A 12,813-nucleotide genomic window follows, 5' to 3' on the forward strand; every position below is an offset into this window, starting at 1 on the left:
AAGCCAACTTTTTCACTCTCCTCTTTCACTTTCATCAAGAGGCTTTTTAGTTCCTCTTCACTTTCTGCCATAAGGGTGGTGTCATCTGCATATCTGAGGTTATTGATATTTCTCCTAGCAATCTTGATTCCAGCTTGTGCTTCTTCCAATCCAGCGTTTCTCATGATGTACTCTGCATATAAGTTAAATAAGCAGGGTGACAATATACAGCCTTGACGTCCTCCGTTTCCTATTTGGAACCAGTCTTTTGTTTCATGTCCAGTTCTAACTGTTGCTTCCTGACCTGCATACAGGTTTCTCAAGAGGCAGGTGAGGTGGTCTGGGATTCCCATCTCTTTCAGAATTTTCCACAGTTTATTGTGATCCACACAGTCAAAGGCTTTGGCGTAGTCAACAAAGCAGAAATAGACTGCCAATACTAGTCTAGTGTCATCTCACTGTCGTTTTGATTTGCATTTCCCTCATGACTAACGATGTTGGGCGTCTTCTCCTGTGCTTATTGACCATTTATATATTGTCTTTGAAAAATGTCTGTTCAACTCCTTTGCCCACTTTTTATTTGGGTTGTCTTTTCGTTATTGAGTTGTAGGAGATCTTTATATAATTTAGATATAAGACCCTTATCAGATATATGTTTTGTAGGTATTTTCTCTCATTCTTTAGGTTGTCTTTTTACTTTATTGATAATGTCCTTTGATGTATACAAGTTTTTAATTTTAATGAAGTCCAATTTATCTAATTTTTTTTCTGTTGTTCATACTGTTGGTGTCATATCTAAGGATATGTTGTTAAATCCAAGGTCACAAATATTTACCTTATGTTTTCTTCTAAAAGCTTTATAGTTTTAGCTTTTATATTTAGGTTTTAGTCCATTTTTAATTAATTCTTACACCTGAAACTTTTTTACAACTATTAAAACAAGTATATAGTAGAGTGCTCTGAAGGAAACCACCACAAAGGAATGCCTTTCTTGCCTCAAAGTCACATTTTTGATCCAGAGAGTGGGCAGTCCCAAAGCGTAAGTAAAACTCTTCTAGCTACTAATCATAATCCCTCCCATGTATAAATAAAGAATATTTTAAGGCAAATCGTAACAAGTCATATACTTGGCATTACAGAAATAATTCTTAGAAGCTTACAGTGGTAGTTTTTGGCCATTGTCCTTTTCCTAAACTCTCTTATCTACACAGATTAGCTCTATTCCATGTTTCCTTGAGTGTAAACATGAGGAATATATACACACACAGGCAAGGTACAGTAATGGTGCCGCAGACCCAGGGCAGAAAGAGTAACTGAATGCTTCCCTTGAAAGAACAGGAAGGTGCATGAGTAAAGCACAAACACAATCATGGGGGGAGAAGGGCTTTCTGAGGCTAACTGTGGAGCAGGATTAAAACACGCTCAGGGGCTATTTTTAATCTTTATTGATAACTAATAGCTAGATTAGTGGTTCATAGCTCTGATTAAATACTTAGAATCACTGGGTAAGCTTTCTAAAAATATCAAGGTGCAGGTGACATCCTAAAGATTCTGATTTAATTGATCTGCATGGATCCAGGCATTAGCATTTTTGGAAAGCTCCCTTGGTTATTCTAATGTGCAGCCAGATTTGCCCAGCAATGCAACAGTTGTACAGTTGAGTCTTGGAACCATTCAGAGGATTTGATTACTAAGGATATGGTCACAGCAGGCTTGTTGAGAAGTGACCTGTTACAGGATGAGGTTTCAGGGTCCCCAGGTGTGTCTTCCCATCCACAGCGCCCTCCCCTGCATATCAATGGCTAAAATCCCACCAGTAGAGTCTTATTCCTTTGCCTTAACAGTTTCCTTTACGTTTTTTTTGGGGGGGGGGACTCTTTCTGAGGTTGCCTCATCAGTCACCTCCACTTTAGAATAAGTGGGTTTATAAGAACATTAGAAAAGCTGGAAATAGAATTAATGGTTGAGAGGAGTGCAAAGCCCAGTGGGGATAGTTCTGACTAACAAAAAAGCTACAGAAGGAAAATTGGGAGACAGCAATGACAGACATTACTCACTTCAGAGTTCTAAATAAACATCAATATGTTTCACTAAACTGCTTCTTGCTTGTCTGTTCCTAGGACTAATTCTTATTGGTTATTTCTAAGGGGAAAAAATCCTGCCTGATTGACTATTCACTATTAATAGTTTCAAAACTGAGATAGCAGAAGTCGTGGCTTTTCTCATGCCTCATACATTATTTTCTTCATGTTTGATGATGTAAAAGAGGCTTGACCAGGGATTATCCCAGGAAGAGTGAGTCACGTAAGAGATTTGGCACAGCAGAGCTGTGTATAAGAGGAAGACATTCTTTGTGTGTATGTATGTATCAGATTAACTATTGTGCTTCTACTTAAATGTTTTATTCAAGGACCTGGATTTAGTGATGATGGCTGCTTTGTACCATCTCAGTTCAGTTCAGTTCAGTCACTCAGTCATGTCCGACTCTTTGTGACCCCACAGACTGCAGCATGCCAGGCTTCCCTGTCCATCACCAACTCCCGGAGCTAACTCAAACTCATGCCCATCGAGTCGGTGATGCCATCCAACCATCTCATTCTCTGTCATCCCCTTCTTCTCCCGCCTTCAATCTTTCCCAATATCAGGGTCTTTTCCAATGAGTCGGTTCTTCGCGTCAGGAGGCCAAAATATTGGAGTTTCAGTTTCAGTTTCAGTATCAGTCCTTCCAATGAATATTGAAGACCATCTAGTTTTAGATTAGCCAGTGTTTTGTACCATCTAGTTTTAGATTAGCCAGTATTTCATTTCATGCATAGCATAGTTCTTTCTTTAAAGAAAATGCTCTCCTCTTTTAAATTATTCAGATTCTTAGCACTTTTTTCATTCATTCCATTTAACTGTGTTGCATATTGGCAACTCAGTGGTGAGAGAAAACAAATACAGTCCCTTCTCTCTTAGAGCTGATAGGCTAGAGGGGACAAAACATTAGTAAATTAATCAGGAAAATAACTCTAATTTACAACTTTGGCATACGTGATGGGGAGTTAGACAGTTCCACAGAAGTATATAACAGGGAGACCTGACTGAGGCAGTCAGGAGGTCAGGAACATCAAAAGTAAGGGAAACAACATGTGCTAAAGACCTGTGGTGAGAAGGAATGTGATATATTGAAGACAATAAAAGCAGCATAGAGAACTAGAATACAGAAAGTGAGACAAAAGAAGTCGGTAAGGCTGATATTGTGTTCGAGTTCCTGGTTTTATCCTAAGAGCAGTGGGAAACCCCAAAGGGTTTTAACCAAAGAGGGACATATCAGGGAAAAGAATCATTCAGGCTGCAGTACCAAAACTAGACCCAAAAAAGGCAAGGGTGAGGAAAGTAAGAGCCGTTAGGAGGATACTACAATAGTCCAGACAAGAAGTAAGTCCCTGAGGCTAAGATCGTGGTGGGGCAGTGGGAATAAGAGATGGTGAAGGACTCAGAAATGGGATGTCCAGATGGTAGTACTGAAGGGGTGATGGAGGTGACTGAAGAGTCAGAAAATCTCAGGTTTCAGACTCACATAAATGCATAACTGACTATGCTATTCAACATCAGTAAGAACACTGAAAAGGACCAAATTTGGGAGAAAGATCATCAATTCCATTTTCACATTTTGAACTGGAAATGACTGGAGACCAAAAAAAGATTTTTATATGCAAAACTCGTTTAGAATACAGTAAGGTATCCTTGCTGCTGCTAAGTCACTTCAGTCGTATCCTTACTTCACATCAATAATCAGAGATGCATTAAACTTGATCACATTTTGCAAAGCAGTAAGTAAATAAACAATTTAAAATTAAGGGTGTTGTATTTCATCTTGCTACTTTGCTTTAATTATTAATGACACAATTTCAAAGTGTGTTAGTAAACATGTTATATTTTTAGATACAATGAAGCTGTGGTAATGGGAGGCTACACTCCCATAGTCAAGCTAGTCAAGCCTCAGTTGGCTGAAGCAAACAGGGCAGTGGTGAGGCTGGGTGGGAAGAGGGAGGGTATGTGTGTTTTCTGGAGAGATTTATTGAGCTAAATGAACCAGTGAGGTTCACTGGTATTTATGAATGGTTCATTAGTGTGACTATCTGAACACAAGGTGAATTCACATTAAATGATAAGACTTCCTAATAATTAGTATGTGGCACTCTTTGGAATTCATAATTAGAGGAAAGAGGCAGAATGAAAGGAAATAGATAAAAGGATAGTTGTTATAAAATTAAAATCCTTTAAAGCCAGTTCCATTTCTTTGTGAAGCAAACAGGTAAAGAGGATCAGAAAAAGTGAAAATGTATTTCCTGTCTTGGTTGGCAACTCAACTTCATGCTAGATCAGGCTTTCTGGTTTTTGTCCTAAGACAAAGTGGGTAACCCCTGAAGGGTTTAAAGGGTGACATGTTCAGAACTGAGTTCTGAGAAGAATTACCTGAGCAGTATTGACATCAGGGTCTGGATAACTAATTCCTTGCTGTGGGACACTGACCAGTGCGTTATGGAATGTTTAGCAGCATCCCTGGTCTCTACTCACTAGATGTCAATAGCAACGCTCCCCACCCCCCAACCCTGTCTGAACCATGACAACCAAAATGTTTCCAGACATTATCAAAATATAATCTAAGGAGCAAGTGGTTTTGTTTGAGAACCACTGGATTAAATCTAGAATCCTCAGAATGTCACTTTGCAATCATTTCAGGGTCTATTGGCTTTTATCTTGTTCCATAAATACTTGTTGAAGACCTTCTTAGTTGAGATGTTCAAAGAGGAGCAACATTTAGTCTCTGCTTTTTAAGTTCATGATGGTAGGGAAAGGATGAGGGACTGATACATTTAGATATTAAAGAAGGATGGGGTAGGATGCTCTCTCAAGTGCAGAGTGCCACGTTAACCTAGAATACTCTTGTAGCTGGGATTTTCTCAGTGGCAGATCTCACGCTCAGATTCGTCATTGACCAAGGATGGCTATGTTCGTTGATGAGAGAATAATCCACACGGAATATCTTTTGCAGAAAGTCTTTCCCGACTTCTCTGGAACTTTGCCTAAGGCTTTCTCTTCTGTCTTTCTGTCTTCTCTCCTCTGATTCCAGATAGCTTGACTAACATGGTTCAACTTCACAGAGTTCAGTGAGGGGGTGCTTTTCTTCAACTTGCCTACTCTCCTAGCAGTTACCATTCCATACCTCTTGTTCCATAATGAGTAACTCCTGCCATGCCACAGACGTGATTCTCTCCTGAGTAACAGGCAGCTCTCACTGCCAAACCGCACAGCCTTCTTTTTGAGTTCCACTTGACACTGTTGTGCCCCTCCCTTCTGTTTCTCCTTCCTAGGCTTCCTTGGTCCTGCTCTTGCTTTTCTTCCCTTTGGCTCATTCTTTTCTTTTCCCGCTCTTCCTCACTGACTTTTGGACCACGTGGCTGACTCCAAGTATTTAGGGACTTTAAATACCTGATGTGGTCTGAGTCCCCAGGATTCCTCTCTCACTTAAAAGTGAGAGAGTGTATTTGTAAATAAAATCAAATGAACGCCACCAAAATAAATTTTTTTAGATGAAATCCTCCCCTGTAAACTCTGCAGTGAGGTTGGCTTCTTTTTAGAAGGAATGCTATTTTTCACTGAGCAGAAGACATTGTTCTGACATCCTGCATGACAAAACACATCGCTGTCTCTGAGGCCTCCTGATGCAAATACACAGAAGGCCTGACTCACCCTGAAAGCTGGTCCTCTTGGTTTCGCTTCCACACCTTTGGAGTAGCTGAAAAAAAAAAAAAAGGGCCGCTTCTGTCCAAGAAAATCATAAAGAATCTTCAAAGCTGATTCTCGGTGTGTTTAGGAAACTTTTAATTCACTTAGAAAAATATGGAAATGAATGTTTTTTTGGGACATTTTTATAGTGCCTTTTGCTGAAAATCCCTGAAGGCCCAAGTGACTGGAAGAACTGGACATCTGCTCAAGATTTTTGTGTTGAAGAAGGGGGGACACTGGTTGCCATTGAAAATGAGGTGGAACAAGGTAGCGTACTCAATGCTCAATCAGGCAAAAATCGCCATTTTTACTGAAGTGTCTATTAAAACATTTCTCTGAAATACTAACCTTTCCAAACCAACATTTTAAGTATTATGTTGCTGGTGACACTAATTTTTCAGTGTGACCTATAAGGTTTATATCACGATATCTGTAAAAGTTAGTACACTGCATTGCTTAGGAACTGCTGATTTTTCAGAGCTTTTTGTCTCACCAGGAGTAATGGAAATAATAAAGACATACTTATGATCAGTATTTCAAAATAGCTAAACTAATCTGAGGTAAAGTCTATTATAATTGCATGGTATAATTTTTTAGATCCCTACAGACTTTTATTTGCTATTTAGGCAATAATTGTATACTTTAGTTTAAGTATAAGCGATTAGCCCTCCTTTGCTTAGGAAGACATTGAATGAACATTGAAAATTGTTTTGTTAATGATATGATGAAATTCCAGGTTTAGCCAGCTAATTTCTGTCCATTTAAGCTGAATAAAAATGAAAGAGACTGTATTACCTTAATAAGGACAAAGTAATGAATTCCTACAATTGATTAGTAATTAAGTTTTGCTGTCATTTAAATAAACTCATAGCTATAAACAGAATGTGATGATTATCCACATGGTTTATGTATATTAAATTTGCTAATGTATTCTTATTTTTCAGCTTTCATTACCATGAATCTTTTTGGCCATACCACTAATGTGTGGATAGGGTTACAAGATGATGATTTTGAAAAATGGCTAAATGGAAGGCCTGTGTCATATTCTAATTGGTCTCCATTTGATACAATAAATGTAAGTTCTAAGAATTATTTTTTATCAGTCATTTTAGCAAGAGATCCTATTTGAGACTTGTTTACTGAAGTTTTATTTTTATTAGTTTGTTGTTAATATATTTTTAATAATGTAATTTCATATAATCTTCATGCATTCCATAGATGTAATTACTCATCACAATAATTATTTATTTATTTTGTGGGTTACAAAGTGATTCGTGAACAGGTTTATTAAATGCAAATAAAGGAATAATAGTGTTTGAATTTTTAAAATTATGTTCTTAATAAAAATGTCAGTGTTATAATAATGTTATATGTTACCATTTTTTTAAACATGTATTTTTTTTGAAGATTCCAAATCACAACACCACTGAAGTTCAAAAACGCATTCCTCTCTGTGGCTTGCTGTCAAACAATCCTAATTTTCATTTCACTGGAAAATGGTATTTTGAAGACTGTAGAGAAGGTTATGGGTTTGTTTGTGAAAAAATGCAGGGTAAGAAATATTTGCTTTTTTATTCCTTTCATTTCCATGGCCCACTCTTCTCTTCCACATTTGTTTACACACTGTATAAATGATAGTTTCATAGCTAACAGTGCCAACATTTATTCTTTGAGCTTTACACACGTACGGTCACTTAATCTCTACTACCTCAGGGCTGCACCCGCTAGTGGGGTTCTAAGGACTCCAGAGACCACTTGAGTGATGACCAAGTTTATGCATTCATTTTGGTCATTTAACAGGTTTTACTGCTTGCTGTAGGATTGTGTCTGTTCAGATTATTAAAAAGACATTGAAAAATTACTGCAAAAGAGTCAAGGAAATAAGCCAACTCAATACTTAATTCCTTTTTAGGAATCCTAAAATGGTATCTGTGGCTACACATGGCATACAGCACTTTTCTAAATCTGATTATCAGAACGCCCAATGACTTCCGGTATGAAATACCAGAGCTATAGTGCTACAAGTAGCCAGTGGGGACAGTGAACAATGGAGATGCACTCTAAGTGACCTTGAGTAGTAAAAATAACAATTAACAAGAGCTCACATCTCTTGCTTTTACCCAGTCCCAGGCTTCCCTAGAAGGCCATTGTCTGTGTCTAGAGCTGTGTGGAATTCTAGGCAGCTGAGGATATACATGCTTACTTGGAATATGAATTATACCTCTTAGTGTTACATACATGCGAACTCTTTGATGCTACTAAGTATCAACCATCCTCATAAAAGCAGTTTCAGGAAAACCCTATATCCTAGTTCACAGTTATCACTTAAGAATAGTAGTGGTTAGGAACTGAAAGAAGATATCAGATCAGTTATAGGAAGAGTATTATGAGAAGAGCAGAGCCTTGTAGGAATAAAATAATATCAGTACATCATTACTTGCACACTTATGATGCACCTGAAACTGTGCCTTCGTTTTATAAGTATTATGCCATAAAATCCTCACAACAATTCTATGAAGTAGGTAAAAGGCTCCCCATTTTACAGATGAGGACCTTGAGGCTTAGGAAAAATAAGGAACATATTCAAGGTCTCTTGGTTAAATACAATGATTCTCTTCTATTCTAAGAATAGAATTGTTATATTTATTGTAGGAATAGAATCATTGTAACAATCAACATTAACAATAATGTTGATCTTTTCAGTACTCTCTGAACCACTTTCTCTCTTTGATATTTCTGGAACTAAGAATATACATGATTTTTTGGAGACAGTATAGAGCAGTGGTGGTGGAGTTCAAATACCACCTGGGTTCCTACCCCATCTCTGTAAATAAACTGTCAGTAAAGTTTGTCATCTTCTCCGAATCTTCATTTCTGCATCTGTAAAATGGAATAATAATTATCTCATGGACTTTACATATATACAATGTTTAGCAAGTTCCAGCATATGTTTAACAAACAGTTATTGTTTTCCTTATTACTATTTTTATTATATTACTATTCAACCACATTAAGTTCTTGTGGTCTACAAATTCTGGCTATCCAAATTCTGGCTTCTCTTCTTTATTTGTCATATGAATATGTGTTTGCCTTGGGTTTAGAACCCAAAGAGTTTGATTTGCTCAAAAAAATAAAGATACCTAAATGAAAAGAGAGACAAGGGCTAAATCAAGACCCCCAATTTTGAATTTGGTTTCCAGTGGACCTATCTTTCTCAGGGAAGCAGATGGCATATTGTAATGTTCAAATCACTGATGTTTTGAAATGATGAAATCAATAACATAGTGAGAAATTCATATATGTGAAAATATAGGTGCATGACTTAGTGGGGAGAGTCAATTAAAATGGCATTAAGGCACACATACAAAGAATTTCAGGAACTTTAGTTTTAATAACTTATTACATTGCTACCTTTGTGTTATATTGGTTTTGTATAAATAACGTTTAGACTTGGTACATCAGCTGGTAAACAGACTTCTACAAAGAAAAACAGATGATGAAAGTGTGGTCCATCAAAATTTAGTTGGTAAAAAAAAATTTTAGTTGGTGAATAGATTTGTTTCACTTCGGTTTTACAATGGTTTTACAATATGTATTACTGCTACATTGAGGTAACAGTTTCGGGAAAAGTCAAATCCCCACTCTGCCCTTTTTATCTGGGAGAGTATGACAAGAATAGGAGAGGAGAGCAAGAAGTAGCATTTACTGAGTGCCTGCTGAGTTCCACATCCTATAGTAAGTGCTCTACATAAACATCTCCTCGAATTTTACCCTCATACTTCTAACAAAGGCTTTAGTAATCTCTCCCAGACCAGAAATTTGAAGTTTAGAGAGACTGACTAATTTGGCCGAGGTCTCTAAGCCATTCAGGGTCAGGTCTGCGATTGAGTCCTAGGTCTTCGGGTCTATCTACATCTCCCCATGCTCCTTTTCACCCCAAATGTGATAAAACCAGTATACAGAGAGAAATCCCAGCTACTTTAGATCAGACAGTTCAGAAATACCCCGTCTTTGTGTTCTAGAATTCCTAAATTTAGCCTGAATATAGTACAGAACAAAATGGCAAATGTGTGTATCAAAGAGGAAACATCTTTGTATAACACACAAGCTTGGTTTTCACTTGATCACAGCCACTCAGGAACACGAAGAACCAAGTATCATGTGTGGGAAAACCTAGTCTTTTCATTTATAAATCTTGACTCTGACAGGGGGTGACGTATTAATAATGATGGTTTATAAAAACTGTAATGTATTTCTAAACATTTATTAACTTATTTTTAACTTCTCTTTAGAAATTATATTAATATTAAACAGGATAGCAACTATCAGTCTCAAAAGTTTAATAGTGTTATATTTGAGAATATGCATTTGTAAGTTATGTCTGCAAGCAGTATTTGACTACATTATATTTGTTAATATTCTCTTAGTAAATATTAAGCTCTGCCAGCAACAGAACTTAATATATGTATAAGGCTGAGTGTACCTACTAGAATTAAACCTGCCTAACAAGGTCACTATCAGTTTCACCAAAAAGTGGTCAGTTTGACAAGGGACTATCAAAAACAGGAAGTCTAGAAATGATTCAGTATATGTTTATATACGTTTAAAAACTCATTCATTAAATTTTCTAAGTGTTTTTGTCCTTTAGAGTCACCTATACTTACAGATACTGTCTTCATTTTGAAGTAGTCAATTCTGGGAAGAAAAACTCTGATGTTAACAATAGTATGAATCATTGTACTGGGATCCATGCTAAGCTTTGCCTCCCCTATTCTCATCCAGATGCTATAAATAATTTTTGTTTCTGTTCTTGTTCTAGATGCTTCTGGACACAGTATAAATACATCTGATATGTATCCAATCCCTAATACCTTAGAATATGGAAACAGAACTTACAAAATAATTAATGCAAATATGACTTGGTATACAGCACTAAAAACCTGCCTGATGCATGGAGCAGAACTGGCCAGCATTACAGACCAGTACCACCAGTCTTTCCTCACTGTTATCCTTAACCGGGTGGGATATGCCCACTGGATTGGACTGTTCACTGAAGATGTAGGTTTCCTAAAATCCCTTGTATGATTCTTGCATAATTAAGTTTCACATCTACCTCTTTAGTGAGATAGCCACTGACATTACCACAGGAAAACAGAGTCATGAAATAACAGTAAATGTAACATTTAAGTAATTGGATTATACAGTAACTATTGAACAACCCTATGAACAATGGAGAAGCAAATGGCAACCCATTCCATTATTTTTGCCTGGAGAATTCCATGGACAGAGCAGCCTGGCGGGCTATAGTCCATGGGGTCACAAAGTGTCGGACATGACTGAGCAGCTAATACTATGAGCATACAATAACTATTGACCAATCTTATGAGCAGCATATGACTACAAAATAAAGGTGTCCCTTTTTAGAGTAAATAACTACTTGCCTAATTTCTGGAAATTAATACCCTTCAAAGGTTCTCTGAAGATGTCTGAGAAATTTCAGGATACCGCCTCATATGTGCACTAGAATACATCCTGAACTCAAACACCTGAAGTCGGGTAATTTGCTGCATTTAAAGAATCCCCAAGAAAAATGAATCATGCCTCCTGCCTAAAAATTTGGTCATTAATTAATTCAGTACTCCTTGTAATTTAACATGTATGTTATTTTTCCCCTCTAGTGATATGGTTTGGAAAATAATATTTTTTAAATGAAAGTGGTTACTCAAATAATGAAAAGTAAATCTATTCAATCCTGACCTCTAGTTCCACTCCTCAATCACTGTAAACAGTGTCTTGTGTGTCATTTACAAATTTTCTGTGTACGCACACATATATATATACATGTAATAGATTAAAAGGTATACTCTTTTTTAAATAAGTGAGCTCATACTATATATATACTGTCCTTACCCTTGCCTTTTTATTAATATAGGTTGTACAGCTTTCTGTGTCAGCTTATAAAAGTCTAATACAGTCTTTGAGACAGCAGCATATACTGATATGCCACAACTTATTGAACCGTTCTTCTGTGAATGGACTTTTGGGTTCTTCCCAGTTCTCACAATTCCAAACAAGGCACAATAAATATCCTTGTACAAGTAGGATAAATCCCCAGAAATGAAGTTGCTAAGTACACTTTAAATTTTAACATGCAGTGGTACCAAATTGCCCTCCAAAAGCTTCAGACAATTTACATGCTAACAACAGTATATGATAACACCTAGTTTTTTCACATCCTTGTCAACACTGGGTATGTCAAAATTTTAATCCTTGCCAGATAGCTGAAAGGATGGTATTTCATGGCTGTTTGTTGTATTTATTGTTGTTGCTATTGTTGTTTTCCTTATTGTATTTTTCTATTAGAGAATGTTTCAACTTTCTGTTTCAATTTTGCTTTATGGTCTCTGGATTCTTTTGTCATACATGGAAATTCCGATGTTAAGAGCATAAACTACTTAGCCAAGTTTTCTTTGGCACTTTTATGTTTTCAACTACATGTGTGAACCTTTGTTGCTGTTGTTGTTTAGTTGCTAAGTCATATCTGACTCTTTTGCAACCCCATGGACTCTGGCCCGCCAGGCTCCTCTGTCCATGGGATTTCCCATATAAGAATACCGTAGTGGGTTGTCATTTCCTTCTCCAGGGGATTTTCCTGACCCGGGGACTGAACCTGTGGCTCAATCTTAAATTTATTTTGGTGGAAAGAACAAGATGGGCTTCCCTGGTGGCTCAGTGGTAAAGAATTCACCTGCCAATTCAAGAGACGTGTGTTTGATTCCTGGGTTGGGAAGATCCCCTGAAGAAGGAAATGGCAACCCACTTCAGTATTCTTGCCTGGGAAATGTTATGGACAAGGGAGCCTGGTAGGCTACAGTCCATGGGGTCACAAAAGAGTTGGACACCACTTAGCGACTAAACAACAACAATAAAAAACAAGATATAGAACAGCTTCACTCTGACTGCTTACTGGGAAATTTGATGGACAGGAACCAAGGATTCCCAAAAACTAAAAGAGATACTGCTTGTGTCAGAGAGTCCTTTTTGTCAGGCCATACTCAC

At 37.2% G+C, this 12,813-nt stretch overlaps 1 protein-coding gene across 1 annotated transcript in view; it reads left to right on the forward strand.

Moving 5' to 3' along the window:
- PLA2R1 (phospholipase A2 receptor 1, 180kDa) overlaps nt 1-12,813 on the forward strand; it is a 134,962-nt gene that overhangs the window by 111,230 nt on the left and 10,919 nt on the right. Inside the window, exons 23-26 of the mRNA XM_010859024.1 lie at nt 5,904-6,021; nt 6,699-6,829; nt 7,162-7,306; nt 10,574-10,812. Coding sequence (XP_010857326.1) covers nt 5,904-6,021; nt 6,699-6,829; nt 7,162-7,306; nt 10,574-10,812 — 633 coding nt within the window. The remainder of the gene's footprint in view (nt 1-5,903; nt 6,022-6,698; nt 6,830-7,161; nt 7,307-10,573; nt 10,813-12,813) is intronic.

Source organism: Bison bison, unplaced genomic scaffold (genome assembly GCF_000754665.1).
Source record: "Bison bison bison isolate TAMUID 2011002044 unplaced genomic scaffold, Bison_UMD1.0 scf7180017864452, whole genome shotgun sequence".
NCBI classification, from domain to species: Eukaryota; Metazoa; Chordata; class Mammalia; order Artiodactyla; family Bovidae; genus Bison; species Bison bison.